This window comes from Thunnus maccoyii, chromosome 5 (genome assembly GCF_910596095.1).
Source record: "Thunnus maccoyii chromosome 5, fThuMac1.1, whole genome shotgun sequence".
In the NCBI taxonomy this organism is placed as follows: Eukaryota; Metazoa; Chordata; class Actinopteri; order Scombriformes; family Scombridae; genus Thunnus; species Thunnus maccoyii.
In genome coordinates this window covers 31,502,505-31,520,173 of record NC_056537.1, presented here as the reverse complement: position 1 = coordinate 31,520,173, position 17,669 = coordinate 31,502,505, and the positions used below count along the sequence as shown (strand labels likewise).

At 41.8% G+C, this 17,669-nt stretch overlaps 1 protein-coding gene across 4 annotated transcripts in view; it reads right to left on the bottom strand.

Moving 5' to 3' along the window:
- Window positions 1–17,669, bottom strand: part of znf423 (zinc finger protein 423) — a 156,999-nt gene that overhangs the window by 68,336 nt on the left and 70,994 nt on the right. For 2 of the 4 annotated variants that reach the window (XM_042411429.1, XM_042411428.1), the window contains exons 9-18: window positions 17,363–17,646; window positions 16,850–17,230; window positions 16,380–16,561; window positions 15,113–15,652; window positions 14,676–14,826; window positions 13,884–14,444; window positions 13,479–13,663; window positions 12,526–12,944; window positions 11,798–12,011; window positions 10,268–10,352 (exon numbers count right to left, since the gene is read on the bottom strand). In XM_042411429.1, coding sequence (XP_042267363.1) covers window positions 10,268–10,352; window positions 11,798–12,011; window positions 12,526–12,944; window positions 13,479–13,663; window positions 13,884–14,444; window positions 14,676–14,826; window positions 15,113–15,652; window positions 16,380–16,561; window positions 16,850–17,230; window positions 17,363–17,646 — 3,002 coding nt within the window. Of the gene's footprint in view, window positions 1–4,073; window positions 4,827–10,267; window positions 10,353–11,797; window positions 12,012–12,525; window positions 12,945–13,478; window positions 13,664–13,883; window positions 14,445–14,675; window positions 14,827–15,112; window positions 15,653–16,379; window positions 16,562–16,849; window positions 17,231–17,362; window positions 17,647–17,669 lie in introns of those variants that run through there. The other 2 variants (XM_042411433.1, XM_042411430.1) reach the window with 2 other exon arrangements.

The window sequence follows — 17,669 nt, the reverse complement described above, 5'->3', positions numbered from 1 at the left end:
AGTAAGGGTTACAGTTGGTACGCTAATTGGATACTGGCCCCTGATTAGGACCAATGGAGAGGGGAGACGACATGCTGTGTGTGGCTCTTTGTGCGCACACACAGCGCGTGTTTGGTGCCGGCATACATGTTGTGTACGTGTACGTGTGTGTGTGTGAGAGAAAGAGAGAGAAAAAGGAGAGAGTGTGTCTACATGTGTTTGAGAAGTGAGGCCTCATGCTGTGAAATCTAGACTGAGGTGATTAGTAAAGCATTAGTGGCTGCATGCAACACTCAGAACATGCTGTCAAGGACCTTATTTAGTGGTGTGTGTGTATGTGTGTGTGTGTGGTTGTGGTATGAATGTGGGGATGTGCTTGTCTTTGTGAGGAAAATTTTGAGCTGAGGAAGGAGGAGAGTTTTGCAAGGTGTTTAAACTCTTAATCAATGAGTTTAAGATTTGAACTACAATTAGTTCAAGGTTATGGTGAGAGATATTTCCAATCTAACTGTATAAAAAATCAGTACTCAAAGGAAGCCAGCCAATTCCAATGCCATCTTAATACACAAGAAGATATAGAGCCAATCATAAAGCACGGTGTCATACTGTAGGACAAATAGTCTCAGCAGACAGGGTCCTCATATGACTGAAATGAGTGTCTACTAAAGGTATAATCAATTATTGTATGTTTAACCAAATCTACAGTCATGTCAACAGACACACTGTTATGGGAAGCTGCCTTTTGATTACATACAGTCCAAATTGGCAGACATAATAACACATACACAGACGTCAAGTTGAATACAGAATCATGTTTTCACCTCGCGCTATCACACAAAGGAAGGTACTTCTTTATGATGTGCAGCTGCAAGGCAGAAAACAATAAAACCTGCCACAAACCACTACAGTGTAGTCCAAGGAGGCACGCATACATACACACAAATACACATAGACATAGAATTAGAGGAGGTAGGGGGGAATACAAAGACAAAACAAATCGAGTCATGATGAGAGACTAACCCACAAAAACATAAGGAGGATTTATTGTATTCATTCATTGTGCTTGCTTCTAAGCCTGGGTGATGATGATAAAGACTGTTCTTTGTGATTCACTCTTAAGATGTTATGTAAACACCTGAAATATATATGTGAACAGGCGATGTACACCTCATCCGAAAAATACTGAAACGTTTACTGTACAGACATGAGCTTGATTGCTGGTTTTGTGTCAAAATTAGTTTTACATGCAGAGATAAAAACCCTGAAGTTTACTGTCATTCCTCTTTTTCAGTGCCGCCCTTCACCACCCTCAGCTCTGCTTCTTTCTCTTTTTTCTTTCGTCTCTCATCTCTCTGGTAACCCCCCCTCGCATCTTCTCCAAAGCCCCCCCTCCACCCCCAGTGTGCCCAGCCAAAAACACAAATAAATACTTTCTACATTCTCTTCTCATCTCCACTTCTTCGAGCCCTCCCTTCCCTTCCCACCTGCTCAGCAGTGGTGGGGGCTAGAAGAAACAAATGCACACAGCTCTGTGATTACACGCACACACACACACACACACACACACACACACACACACACACACACACACATACACACACACACAGGTGGGAGATGCCCCCAACCCACACAAACACACACACATACACCAGACATACAACCAGGACCTGCACAGACAAAACATTTTTTTCATGTACAGACACAAACTCATGCACAGACACACTCACACATGCACGCACACACACACACACACACACACACATACACAAACTGTAGAGGCTGACTGCTGAGTATGATGGAGATTCTGTTCAATGAATGAGTTATGAGTCATATTCACGGATAATGAAAGAAAGAACAGACAAAATGAATAATGTGTGTAACTATCCCATTTCTATTCCATTTAATAATAAATCGTCAAATACATACGTTGATGAATGCTCACTCATTAAACTGGGTTTATAAAATGTATGCGGTTCTGCATGCAATTTGTACATTTTATACTATATTTAAATGCACATACATAATGTACACTGTACTTACCCTAAGGCCTTTATCTATACTCACTAAAAAACACCCAAAAAATCCTTAAATGGCAAGCTAGTACCTGAGGCAAAAATGGAGAAGTCCATTTCTCTCTCTCTTTCTCTCCTGAATGTGTGAGATGGACTGAACCTGTGTGTGTGATTGTTTGTGTGGGTGCATATGTGTGTTTTTAGAAGAAGGTGAAATGTCAGCAAAATCAGTTTATCAGGGTCGCCTTATAGTCGTATTATTAGCCAATCTAGCTAACCAAACTGACCACAAGCATAATATTGTACAGACAACTAGCTACAGATCAGTGCTACAAGATATGACATGACAACACAGTGTTTCCCATATATTTATTCTGAGTGCCACTGCAAAAATTTCACACAATCATTAATATCAATGGGCCGGAATTGTTTTGAGTCATCCTCCCTCTCCTCATTCTTCGAAAGACATCTACATGAAAAGTACTGCTATAAGAGTAGCATAGCTCCTTTAAGGAACAGGGCAGTGCATAATGTGTGTACGTAATGAGTGTGTGGTTGAACGAGTGGAGAGAGCGAGTGGCAGAAAAGTGACATGAATGCGAGCGGAGCAGAGGAAAAGGATAGCAGTGAGTTGTCAGTCTGGCAGTAAATGTACAGTACATGCTACAGTGTATCAGTTAATAAATGCTGCAGCTTCTCTAGACAAAGAAAAGTCTCTTCTTTCCCCAACAGCTGGAAAAGTGAAGGGGGTTAAAAGCGAAGTTAGCGACAATGGGTTAACCTTACCTGGCCAGGCTCACTTGAGGTGGACTGACCTTTAAGGTGGACCAACTACTCTCATTTTAGTGTCAACCTAAGCCACTCGTAAACAGAGAACGGACAAATGTGCGGCTGCTGAGTCCTGAGTTTTGCTCGGCGCACCCCCCCCCCTCAAAGCAGTCAACCTAGAGGAAACACTGCAACACCTTGTAAAGCCCCTTAATGGATTCAGAGCCAGTGTATGCAAAATCTGCCAAAATGATTAGCAAACCAAGAGGGAAGAAATTCAACTGTTAATTTGCTTTTTCCCTTCAACCTTCTTGCATGATTTCTCTTTGCCTCCTATTGTGCTCAGTCTCTCTCTGTCTCTCTCTCTCTTTCTCTGTGCCTCCAGAGCAGGGCATTGACCACATGGTGTTTTAATTAACTTGTGTGCTGTGTTAGAGCCAAGGCTAGCAGGAACACAGAAAGAAATGTGACTATACCATCACAGTAAAGCAGAAACTAGGGTTGAGAACCACTGGCATTTAAGGGATTCTCCTTTAAATATTAACAGGACTAGGTCAAAACCTAGTATGTGGACTATTTTTGCTCAATATGCGAAATTGTGGCCAATTTGTTAAAGAGATAGTCAGTGGTAGTGTCTATAATGTGAATTCCTGGATATTAAATGTTCGTCTGTAATTTTCTGTAGTGGTTCTAGTAATATTTGTTGTTAAAGTGTACTGAAATAGTGTATCACATGACATGGTTAAGCAACATTTGCATAAAAAAGAGTATAAATGTAATTGCAAGAACAATATTTTCCACTCATATTTGGGATGTTTGATTTGAAAGGGAGCTTATTTTAATTTTAATTATACTGTAACTATTCTAATTATCTGTTAACTCCCTCTGCTTTCCTCTGTTTCTATCTGCAGATGTCTGTAAACATATGGTCTCATCCATATATTTATGTAGGATTAGCACGCTAAGATAACAGTCCGTCAGCTGTGTGACTTTATATCCACGCAGTGACCACCTGCGTAGCCACAGGTGTGCCCGAGTGTGCCTGTGCCACCTAAATCTCAAGCTGGCACACCCAGCCTAATCATAAACAACCCAGCCAGGCCGTGCTGTGCCCGCTCATTGGTGCATTTGAATTCCTTGCCTGCTGAGTCCCTGACGGCGGCTCTGCCCTGCCCTGATTGATGTCATTTTTGACCTGTGACAGCCTGTCTGACAGCCTGTTGTGATGCTCAAGTGATTACTGTCATGAAGCGTTGCATTTGACTTGAGTTTTTTTTGGTAGTAGCCAAAATGAAAAAGAAAAAGTCAGCAGAGGAGCAGGAGTGAGAGCAGGTAAGTTAATGCTAGTTCATTTCTGTGAAAGACAAGAGCATGGACTAATGTTATTTAGCTCATCACTGTGTTGTTGTTGATGGTTTGTAGCCTTTATTTTGTGCCATTTGTTGTTTGTCTGGACACTGAAGCTGTTGTAGTGTTGCTGCTGTTTGTGGAGCCCGCCCAAGCTTTGAATAAGTTGTTTGCTGGTTGTTAAATCACCTGTTGCTGCTGCTTGTCTGTGATTTGTGATTGTTTGGGGCGTGTGCAGAAGGTCTGCTGGTTGGTCCTGAAAATGTCTTCATTTGTTTTCAAGCTGTGTTGTATTTTAGCAACTAACTATAGTATTGTACGCCTTGAGGGATATTTTTTGCATGTCAAGCATATAAATGAGGGTGTGTAAGTCATGTATCTGATAGACGCGTTAATACTTTTTGATTTGAACATAAGGTTTTATCTGTTAATGTAGAGTTTAAACCTGTATCAGAGTATAGGCTTTGTTGGTCTGTAGCTGATATATTTTTGTTTGCTAAGTAAATAAGAGAATTGTGCATTAGCCTACTTATGATGTGTGGATTGCACACCCAGTTGGAGTGATTTCCTGGATGAGTTAGCTACTGTTTCCTCCCTAACGACCCACTCCGCCATATTATGTATGTGGGTCTGTAAGCACATCAATTCTTTCAAGGCATATTTCTAACAAGCAATGAGATGTTGTTCCATCATGTCTTGCAATGGGATGAAACTTCAGCTCTGCAGAAACAGAAAAATAACAGATTCATTTACATTCTAAGCTCAGTTAAATATAGTATCCACACTATCTGGGGACATTTTTATTACTTTTGTGATAAATATGCATGTCTTTGGATTTAAAGCAATGTCAAACCTACAGTAAGCAGTAGATCCTGTGTGTACTGTAATGTGCAAATATTGCTACAGTTTAATTCACTAAAATCCTGCAGCTACATTTCTGTGATTCCGCTCTTATTTTCATTCAATTCCGTTAAAGTCTGGAAGCATTGGAAATGAAACATCCCAGCTCTGTGGATGTTTCTTATTGTTTTAAACCTCGAAGATGTGCTGACACATGTAAGTCATACTAATGTACTTTTTGATAAATTGTGCTTTTTGATGGTAGAAGTAAATGTTAAAAAGGGACCTGCTGGTGCAGCCTATTGTGTTCTTAGCTGAGGGAGGGATTGTGAATGTAATGATAGCTTATAAATGGAGCTAAATTTTGTTAATCTCACACTTTGCTATATTGTTGGATACATGATGCTTACTTAATTTATGTAAGTGGCATGTTGTCAATTTGTTTTTGCCATGTACTGGCATTGTGCAAATAGCTTACAGGCTTAGCCTAAAAAAAGCCTGGTACCATGGTAGTGTGGTTACCATTGTGGTTACCCATGTTGCTGCATGTTCAATGCTGCAGATGTTCAGTGAGTAAGTTAGACCATTGCACAACTCCACAACTTGACATTGCTTTTATGCAACAGTTGTGCTATAATGTTATCAGGGAAATCATTGCAGCATTAAATGAAGAAATAATGTTGCGGCTCACCTCCACCACCTTATTTCTTGAGACTATCATATGTTGCTAAGCAACAGTAAACAAAACCAGCAGTCTGCTATCAATACAATGAATAGTAGGTAAATACTCATACTAATACTAATGAGATCTTAAATCAAGAGTAAAAAAAACTGTTATGATTGATCTACAGATCACTTTGGTTCTTGCACACCTTATATCCAACAGGCCCACTAAATTGATATTTCTGGCTACGCTCTTTCAGGGCACACAAAACGCCATAAACAAACCTGTCACCAGCCCAGCACGGTGCTGTTAAACCGGAAACACCATGGCTACACTTTATTTTAATACAGTCTATGGGCTACACACCGCACAGCACGGCTATGCTAACGATGTTAGCCATGCTAACTAGCTGCTAGCTGCCGTGCAGCCTAATAAAATAGATCTATCGCGTGTCTTTCTATGCACAGGTTGGTACTCATGTCAGTGTGTGAGACGCCTCAGTCGGTAAATGTGTGTTTTATTTAACTTATTAACTTATTTCAGAACTGCGCTCACTCTCAGTTCCCCACCCCCTGAGGACATCATAGAAACTGTTGCACCGATTCATTTTGAAAGAGCAACGGCCAATGGGGAAACTAACCCACTAACGGTGTAACTTCATCCCTCACTCACTCACTCACTCACTCACTCACTGACAACTGCATGTGTAGGGCTATCTGTTGTGGTCCAGCCAAAAAAAGATCACATTTCTCATCTCTTTCACCTTTTTAGAGTTTTGAAAGCACTCTGCTCTGCTAAAAGGACTCACAGAGAGTACCCTTTATATGCCCTGCAGCCACTTGCTCTATTTCTGATGTAAAAAAGCTGGAAAAATGTATTTAACTTAAAGACAGTTAGTTGTTTAGGAGTAAAACAGAAAGTAACATGATTAGTGTGATGAATAACTAATGACATGTTAAGTATCTTTAAAATAAGCGTTCAGCAGTAGTAGAGTGAATATCTTTTGTTGAAAAAATGTCTTAACTGCTGTTGGCTTGATTCCTTCTCTGCGCTACAAGGATTCCTCTCTAGACTTCTCACTCTGACCCTCTCTTCCTCTATCTGCCTGAATGTTGTCTCTCTTTCTCTTTCTGACAGCGTAATTAACAGGGCCGTGGGGTGCACCATGTATTACCCACGGAGCAATGTGACAATCACATTACTGGACTCGATTAGCCAATAGGAAACTCCCTCCTCTCTGTTCCCTCATCTAGTAGAACCAAAGTAGAAGTGATCAGACTTGATCAGACTGGTAGACAGGCAGTGACACTTTACCAAAGATGATAGCGGCGGTATAATGAAGAGAAAGGAGAGGAAGGGGACTGGAGGAGAAGAAGGGAAGAAAGTAATGAGGAAGGATAACACTTTCACACCATCACTTATTGTGCCTGCAGGGGTCTCGGTGTGTCTGTGTGGTGTTGGTGGGTGTGCGTGTGTATGTATGCATTAGCACCAATACAAATGTGCCTATACAATCATTTCTTTGATTTTTTTACATGATGAGTGCATGACACCGCCACCTAATTTATTTGACAGTCAACAGGTAGAGCCTACAAGAAATTATAAATCCCTCTAGTGTTGATGCCCTAACCTTAATAAAACCTTCATACAGAATAATTGAGTCTTAAGAATTCAAACTGGCTTGGGATTAGGAGCTAACAGGTTTTTCATTCATTTTTATTTATGACTATGCACTTGTGATCTGATCACACAAGAAAAGACCAACAGTCAAAGAGAGAAAGTGAAAGATGACAGAGAAATGTACATCTTCTTTTCAGTCTTGTCACTTACTCACCACCAGTGCTCATGCACCATATAAGATCTCTCTCTCCTCAGTATTCGCACCCTTCTTCGTTAAGGCATGGGGGTGGGGAAGGTTGTAGCAAATGTAATAATAGGAACTGGGAAAGCTCTTAAAAATAATGTGCCTCAATTTCATAATTAATCTAGGCTAGGCTTTCACACAATTAGCACGTTAATTAACCCAAAACTGCCACTAGTGTGTGGAGATGCGTTTGTGTTTGTGTGTGTGTGTGTGTGCATATGTGGGGGGTGGGGGATCCAGAGAAAGTGAGGAGAGTGTGAGAGATAGGAGCAGAGAGAAGGATAAGTTATCAGACAGGGAGGAAAAACTGTGATAACGCTGGGATGAAATGGCAGAATGAAGGGCAGGATACTGAGGGTGGAGGAATGGATGGATGGACATGAGATGGAAGAAGTGGAAGGAGATCAACGAGAGTTAGAAGATGAGCATAAGGAGAGTAGGACACTATTTCAGCAATAATTCTAATGTATCTCACCTTGTACAGTCACATAGTTTTGTAATTAATGTTACACAACAGCGTTTGCACTTCGGTGTGTTTCAACTATAAAACATGAGATGTTACTTTTGCAGAAAAGAAAGCTGGAAAAGAGGCTGTGATGAGCCCTGCTAACCCGACGTCTCCTTCATAAAAAAGCAGATTATCAAGTTATAATTGACCGGTGTGATTTGTGTAGAGGTGTGTGTGGTTATACTGTAGCAGCCTGGTGTCATCAGGTGATTTAATGAAGGTAAACACAGTGAATAGTCGTGCGTAACAGCACTGCGTTTCTCAGAGGCTGCAGATTTATCAACATATCAGTTCTGCTGCCTTCAGATGCTGCAGGGATTTAATGAACTGAAGGAGAAGCTTTTCATACAGTATAAAGCAGCTGTGGACAGCAGATACCATAAGAATCACCAACATTCATTTATAGATCAATGCAGACTGATTTACTGACTTTCCTGCTTTAACCATATTAAACGTTATTTTCTGTGCTGATTTTGGTTGGAGATTGTTTCATTAAAATAAATGATTTATAAGCATTAATCCGTTGTTGCAGCACGTCTGCATCAAGTATTTAGTTTGATCCTGTTGATAACGCAAAGGCACGCAAAGCTGGTTGTTGTGTCTTCACAAAAATACGGCCCTTAGTGTGTGTTCTTGTGTGTGGCGTGTGTGAGAAAGTTTGTCCCTGTGTGTGTGTGCGTGTGTGTGTGTGGCGGCAGATGGAGGTGTGTGTGTGAAGTAAAAGTTGCTCCGACTCTGTACTTCTATTTCAACTCTTTTGCAATGTTAGCACTCACACACACACATTCTCACTCTACCTCAGTTTCACACACACACACACACACACACAAACAAACAAACAGACACACACACACACATACACCTCAGACTACATCAGAGACTATGGGATTGCCTATCAGGTCTGGCGAGGGGCTTAGGGTGGGGGGTGCAGAGCGTTTGTTCCCCAGAACAACTCATAGGTCCACCTCGTTAATCTCCATGATGACAGAGATGCTAAGGCAGCAAATTAGTACTGAATGGGTAAAACTGTCACAGGGGAAGCTCATGAAAGAACATGGACCCCAAACTACAGAGGTAGTTTTTAGTTAAACACAAGTTTTTAGTTAAACACAGTCACACTCCATTCATAATTGATGCATTCACACACACAGAATTTTATGACCTTACCTCAGCCCTCAATGATTTAACTTACCTCCTTATTTTATTTCATGCAAACGGCAGCTGGCCATAATACATGACTGAAGACACACTTGTTTGGTGCAATGTCTCAGTCATACACCTGAGATTACACACTGTAATGCATTGTATTGTTTCAGGAGTACACACAGTAGAACTGGGGAATGTCCTAGTCAACATATAAGAAATTTATCTTTAAAATTAAACTGGTGGCTTGGGTAAGTTTTTTATGCTGCAGTTTGATAATTGCTAAGCAGTTCACTTTGTGTCACCTGTGTGTGCTCACTACCTCAGTGCCCACTAAGCATGTTTTTTTCTGCTGCTTTGTGAGTAATTCCAAAGACTAAGTGTATGCATATACCTGTAAATTATAACTATAATCATCTGGTGCTATAACGTTATGTATGTTAGCAACTGCACACGGAGCAGAAGAATTCAAGTCAATGTCTTCAAGCTATAAAAGATCAATGTTGATAACCACAATGCAACACTGCTAAAAGTGTGGATGGTTTATCTACCTGCCACATACATTATATACAGTATGTATGTACATATAATAGTATGTATAGCTATGACTGTCCTCAGTGTTAACTCACTACACCTGCAGCAGCATCAAAGCATCACATGTTAGTGTAAGAAATGTAATTTCAGAGATTTATTTTGTTTTACACTAAGGGTATTAAGTTTTATCAGAATTTTGACTGTTTTCTTAGTCCTTTTTTCTAACCCTCAGAGGTGCAGCCAAGTGGTAAATTGCACAACAGCTGGTCCAGGCAGCCCACGAGTCAAAAAGAGCTCTTCATTCGACCTGACTGTCTCACACCTCTGTGTTTGTGTGTGTGTATGTGTGTGTGTGTGTGTGTGTGTGTGTGTGTATGTGTGTGTGTGTGTGTGTTGCTCTGGCATGCTGCTGTGTCTGCTGGTGTTTCAATTGAATGTTTGTGAGAAGAGCACAATGGCAATATTGGTGCTTTTACACCATAAGACATAACCAAGAGATGAGGCATTTACGATCATTAGGAACACACTCAAATGCTGCACTTACACAGACACACACACACGCTTGTGAATATAACTTTAACAGAGAGGAAGAGCTGTGCCTCACTCACCGATCATGTGATTCGCAACATGAATCTGGATCTCCCTTTCTGTCTCAAACGTCATTTGGCATTTAATACACTGGTAGGTCTTTTTCTGTAAGATAAAGACACACAAATACCAAAAAAAGCATTATCTAGCTGTTTATTCTGTTGATTTAAATTGTTAAATACACACAAACATTCCAAGAACATGAAATACATAATTCACTATTAATTATAATATTACTTCTAATTGTTAAAAATACAATGATATATTTGACTCAATAGAGCATTGAGCATGAGAGGGGCATGACACAGAATATGTTTATTACCATAATAACTTTTTTTTTTTTTTTAATTATACTCTTTTTTGGACTCAACACTCAACATGCAAGACATGTGAACCCCATTAAGTCTCACACTAATCAAGAAACCCTGAAAGTCCAAATCTTTGGAGATTTCGTGAAAGGAAGAAGAGGTATGCAATTACACACACACATACACATACACACACACACAAACACACACACACACACACATACACACACACAAGAAAGACGTCTGCAAAGAGAGAGAGATGGAGGGAGAGACAGAAATTAATAAGGAAGGGAGTGAACAGGAAAAAGATTAAGGGAGGAAGCAATGAAACAGAAACAGAGGGAATGAGTGCAGTAGAAAAGAGGACAAGAGAGAAAGAAAGAGATACAAAAAGAGCCAGTGAAACAAGGGTGAGAGACAGAGAAACAAAGAGAGAAAGAAGCAGAGGCTCTGCTTATCCATTCATAGCACACAGCGATCACTCATGCACAAACACATACAAAATACACAAAGGCCCCACTTCCACTATCTCTCTGCTGCTTCAGCCTGCTAGACTGAGTACACACACACACACACACACACACACACACACACAGAAATCCTACTTTGTCTGCTTTGTGCTGTTAGACTAAGCAGAAACAAAGGTGCAGGTAAGACTGAGGATCCCTGGAAACTGCCTCCAACACACACACAGACACACACTCACTTCCAAGTACACACTCTCACACACATAGACACGCGGCAGGTCCCGGGGAGCCTGACTGTCAATATCAAGTAGAGCGAACAGCTCCCACAATGCCTCAGCACGCCCCAGCCGCAGGACCCAGTGGGGCTCAGCTGACACACACCGACGTACACACAAGCACACGTATGCAAGCTGCAGACACAAAAACAGCAGCACGCACCAACATTTCACACACATACGCACACGACTCGTGCAAACGTACAGTTCAGTAGGATTTTTGAGTCTCCTGCCCTCCTGAAAATGTCTCCATCTGTTAAATGCTATTTAACCCATTTACATGAGTTTCAATATTGGCCAAAATTATATTACATAATGTAGAGATATCAATATGCAAGATGCAAACCTAATTTGTATTTTAAGTATCTTTTTTACATCAATCTACATTACCAAATTTCTCACCTTAGTGCCAAGCAATGCCCCAGACTTGGTTTGAGAGATTTTCAGCAGGAAAGTATCATCCAACAATTTCTATCAAACCATTTATCTGCCTGGCTCACCTTAGGCGCAGGTGAAGCCTCAGCCTTCTTCCCTGCTGAGCTGGTTTCAGGGCTGACCTCAGGGTGATCTGCCTGGACATGACTCTCCAAGTCTTCCAGGCTTTCAAACTTCACCCCGCACTCTGGACACCTCAGCCCAGCCATGGCCTTGTCTCCCTGCGTGTCCCCGGGTGTGGCAGCTCCCCCCTGGCTGGGGCTCTGGCCGTTAGTGCCCCTGATATGATTAAGCATTTGATTTTTGTTGTTGTTGATTTGAACAGGAAAAAAACTGTTGTGAAACAGAAATACAGGTGTTTGCATGTCATTCTGTGTGTTGATGTATTATTAAGAAACAACAGTTGAGTTTTCAACTACATGTGGAGCCCCTTTTAACACACATGAAGAAGTATGTGTAGCATACATGACGATGTCTGCACTTAGTTAACCTTTCTATCCTTATATCTACATAAGAAAAACAATCCCCATCACAGACAAAAAACATGTAAACAGTATAAAATCATGAGACCGAGTTGTTTTCCCAGTTTTACACAGTTAAACATATTATTTTCTGATGTGTGTCTTTGTGGCAGTCGTGATAATCATTGTTCCATTACAAAAACAGTGAGACTTAAAGGGAAGTTGTGTTTTAGGGCATGTTTGTTTGGTTGGTGTAAAAAAATTAAGCCTGTGTTGACTAAAATGTGACCATGTAATGGTCACCCATGGAGTTTATAATATGATTTCCTTACCTGCTCATGCAGCTGGCACAGAGGCCATAAGGCAGGCCGTTGACATCCAGCTTCACCAGCTCCCCTTTGTTCTTAAATTCTTTTAGGCAGAATGCGCATTTATACAGCTTGTGCTGCTGAAGCAGCCCGTTAGGGGACGAAGACGCTGAGCCGTTCCCTCCTCCTCCTCCATTCCCAGCTCCTCCTCCAGCTCCTCCAAGTGCAGAACCAGTGGAAAGCTTCTGCATGTGGAAGGTGCCATGGATCTTTAGCTCCAGGGTGGAGGTGACTGTCTGCATGCAGACGACGCAGCGGAAGCCGGTGAGGGAGTTGCGGAGATCAGGGTGCATCTGGCAATGCTCTATAAACTCCTCTTCACTCTGCAGGGGCATCTTGCAGATTCGACAGGTTCCTGTGTCCAGGCTCTTACTGTGGGTCACCTGCAGAGAGACAGTGTCAACATGAACTATCAATATAATAAAACACAAAGTCATAATCCAAAAGTCTTTGATTAAAGCCTTAGTAAAAGATTGAAGAAAATAATTAGCAAAATTATTCATCACAATCAAGAGAGTGGTCTAAAAACTATTAGATAGCAAGATTTCAGCCAAATGTTGCCTTTCATAGCCTTTTCATAGTGCATTTTTGAATATGCAAACATTGTTCAAGTAATGTGGTGCAGCACAAATTGCGTCTCTTAGGATAACTTAACAATTTTTTAAAGTCTAAATTTAAAGCAGCCAAAGAATTTTCAGAATCAAAACAGTGAGACACAAACACAAGACAGAAAGCTACAAACATGCAAACAATTAAAGCACAAGAGAAAAGCAAAAGCATGTCTATACAGACCTTGTTATACCTATGAGGCATCCAGAATACATTTGTTCTCAAGGTATAAACCTTCATGCTGAAACATAGTCGAAAGACTTGCACATAGACATATACAAGTCTACAGGCAGTAAATGTAAAAGTACCTTGTGTTCGGTGAGGGTTAACAGAGAGGGGAAACGCTCGCCACATATTGGACACATGTAGTGTTTGGCGGGGCCGCGGTGCGTCTGAGCGTGCTCACGAAGCCCGCTCTCAGAGAAGAAAGTTCTGGAGCACACATTGCACTTGTGGTTCCCTTTGATGAAGTCTGCCTTCTTCTTTCGAGAACCTGGTATACATAATTACTGTTATCATCATAGAAATATTATTCTGACTATAATATACTTACATGTTTTATAGGAATAATGTTTTACAAGTGTACACATTTTGTACAATAAAATGTCTAATGATTCAATTATGACTTAAGACTTTTAAAAAATAATCTGCCAATTCTGATTCAAAAAAATAAAATTTAACAAATCCTTTTCAAAATAAGCAGTGATTCTTACCAGCGTCATCTTCTCCTGGTCGGATGTTGTGATCACGCAGTCGGTGGTTTTGCAGAAGGGACTCCATGGTGTAGGCCGCTCCACAGATATCACAGGCATACATGGGTTCTGAATTGTCCAGCTCCTCCTCACCTCCGCTTGCCTCATGGCTGTTGGCTGCATCTCCTCCTTGGCCACCTCCTCCTCCCACGACACTGCTCTTCAGCAGCATGTTCTGCAGGTCGGCTTGTTCAGCAGCTGCCACTGTTGCTCTTTCAACACCTCCTGCACCTCCATTACCACCACCTCCTCCTCCTCCCCGTTTGGAGGACTGCGCCAGCCCATTTGGCGTCCCATTCTGGCTCCCGCTGCTCCCTGTACCACCTCCATTACCAGTGATGTTGCCACCATCGAAGATGCAGTGCTTCTCCCTCAGGTGTCGTTCTAACAGTGAGAGGGCGTGGAAAGCTTTTCCACAGAAGCGACATGTGAACTTCTTGCTGTGAGTGGTGATGTGGCATTGGAGTTCCACTTCTGTTCCAAACGTCTCCCCACAGAAGATGCACTTCCGGGGCTTGAGTCCTGTAAGACAGAAGTCAAGGTTAGATTCAGATTCAAGATCTAGCTACTCTATAAGACTGCTGTTGAAAAATAACACCAGATCTTTTTTTTGCATGTGATTTTTTGGTTGGTTTTCTTAAGTAAATGATTGTTTTTATTATATTATCTTCTTTTTTACCATCAACACCATGGTCTAATTTTCCAAAGGAACTTTGGAAGTTTCCAAAACTAAACAGGAAGGGTGTATCATACCTGCTCCAAGCCCCCCTGGAAGGCCTGACCTCTGGCCCAGGTGGTTATGCTTAACATGGAGCTGAAGGTCTGTCTCCTTCCTGAAGTCCCAGGCACAGGCTGTGCAGCGAAACAGCTTCTTCTCATTGCTATGCTTCACTGCCAAATGCACCTAAATGACAGAGGGTAGAAGAAAAAAAGAGATCCACGATGCTTATTTTCTCTGGTTGTTTTACTCATTTATTCATTTATGCAAACTATGTACCTCACATATAATAAATCACATAATAAACATAACAAACAAACAAAAATTAAACTGAATTTGAAAAAAATTAAGAAATTCAAAAATTCTTGAATTGAAATAAGTTCACTTTTTGAACTTATTTCAATTCAAGTTCAAAAATTGAACTTGAATTGAAATAAGGAACAAGCCAAATGAAAGCAGCTATCTTATTCACCTGAATGGAGACCTTGGAGTCAAAGACCTCCTGGCAGAGTGTGCAGTGGTACAGGACAAATGTGTGCATGTCCAACAGGTGTTTCTGCAGGTCATCCACAGAGGAGAACTGCTTATCGCAGCTCTCACACACATACTGAGTCGACGTGGTTGTGTAGTGCACTGTCAGGTGTTGAAGCAATGCATCCTGGGATTCAAAGTCCTCCTTGTTGCACTGGGGGCAGGACTGGCGCCTCAGCAGCATCTCCAGGTGTGACTTCAGGTGGGCCTGGAAACCCTCAAAGTTGGCAAATCGCAGGTCACACTGGTTGCACGGGTAGTCCCCATTGCTCCCCATGGAGGGCGTGGAGTCCCCTCCCAGTCTGTGGCGTTTCGGGGAGGAGATCTCTACATCAGAGGAGGCGGGGCTTAGGTCGGCAACCTTCGCCTGCCTTTTGTTGTTGGCCAATGGGATGTTCTTGTGGTTCTCCTTTATGTGCTTGGTGAGCTTGAGGAGTGAGCCGAAGATAGGAGAATTGGTGCAGTAAGGGCAGGAGTAAACCTGTACATGGACAATAATTCTTTACTTTTTTAAGATTATTATACATTTACATACAATTATTTAGTCCTTTGAGAATAAAGACAAAATGGGAAGGATATGGAGAAAAGCAGAGAGCAAAAGCGAGGGAGACAGACACTAGCATAGACCATAAATTGTTGTCATAATTTTGCAAGCTCACATATAATAAACTGAGGATTTCTACATCAATTATTAGGAGATTGAGAACATTTAAGAGCCCTGTGTATTTTTGACTTTTAAAGCTTATAGTGTATAACAATATAGGAATCTGTGGTTGGATTTTGTTAATGTCCACATGAACACAATCTTTTAGTGTATATCATTGTGCTCAGCACCTTCTAGCAAGAGCCAAGAAATTAAAAGCTCTAGTCCAATTCTAATTAGGTTTTGCACAAACCATGAACTATGAGTAAAGAGGTGAAACAAGTCTGGAACTGCAGTTACTGGCACACCAAAGACTCAGCTCAGAAAATAATTCATTCAATAAATTTATCAAGGATCTTTAATCTGAACTTACATGAGCAATGTATTTCAGTATACACTTCAACAGGCTCATGAGCAAGTACAGGAAACCACCTAATTAAACAGGGATCAGCTTATTGCTATTCAGCTCAGACACTGATTAATCACAGCTTTGACATGTGTACAGACAACTTTGATTTAAAGGCTGTTTCTGTCATGTAATTCTTGACTAATTCTTCATTCTCACCTCCATGAAGGATTGGGATGCGGCCTGTAGTACAGGTGACTCCAGTTTGGCCACAGCTCCTCCAGAGGCGACTCCGCCCCCTGCAGCTGAGGTGCAGTGCGTCTGTTGAATGTGCTCTGTCAATGAAGACTCTGTCAGGAATCCCATAGAACACTGGTTGCAGAAGAAGGCATGGTTCCCTTCTAGAATGGAAGAGATATGTCACATTGTTACAATAATAACAATCATGATAAATCATAATACTGTACATAATAGAGTCTGATGCATAATTTCCCCATAATAGCTACTTAACCAAATACTAACCCCAGGGACAAGCATGCTATATATTGCAACAGCCCTTATCTAACCTTTCTCAGTCTGTTAACCATACATACATAATTTTAATTAACATTGACCCAGCAAAACACATATCGTGACGCATGATAGGTCCCTTTCCATAACTTAGGAACGGTCGCTTTCTTCACACACACCTAATGTGGTGGATCCCGCCACAATCCCACCAGGCAAGCAGTGGGACACTCTGATGTGTTCTTGCAGAGAGTTGATGTCTCCAAACATGTCTGGACAGTAGTTACAGTGGAACGCTGTGACATTGGTGAACTGCAGTAGGGGAAAAGCTGCAGCTGCTGCGCTAACAGTTCCTCCACTGGCACGGTGAGCTTTGCGCACATGTTCATTGAGGTTGTAGAGCGTTGGGAGAGTGTCCAGGCAGAGTTGACACGTATGGCTCTGCTGCGGCTTATCTGCGTGGATGGTCTTCAAATGGATCTCCAAAACCGCCAGGCTGTGGAAGTCTCTCTTGGAACAGTAAGGGCAAGAGTACGTCACTTTACCCCAATGTCCTCCCCCACCTGTAGTGAAGGACATAGATAAATTCAAATAACACAGAGGAAGTCACAGCTATTGTATCAAATACAATTGTTGACTATCAAGTCATGAGATGTAATTGGACTGGTTACACCGCAGACAGGCAACTGTCATACCTCCACCTTGATGACCCAGGCTTATCCCGATCTCTTCCGCAGTGTCGGTGCCTCTCCTGCGGCCTCGTTCACTGCCCTGGCTGGGCTTCAGGGTAGAATCGGGTGTAGATCCTCTCTCCAGGCTGGCACTGGAGTCTGGAGTAGCTGAGCTCATTGAGGCAATGCTGCCCAGCGCAGGGTCAGGACTGGCAGCGCTGTGATTGGAGGAGTCAGGCTGGCGGTGACTGTCTAGGTGGCAGTAGACATCCTCCACAGAGGGGAACTGTTCTGAACAGACAGGACATCTGGGGATACAGCAAAAGACCGA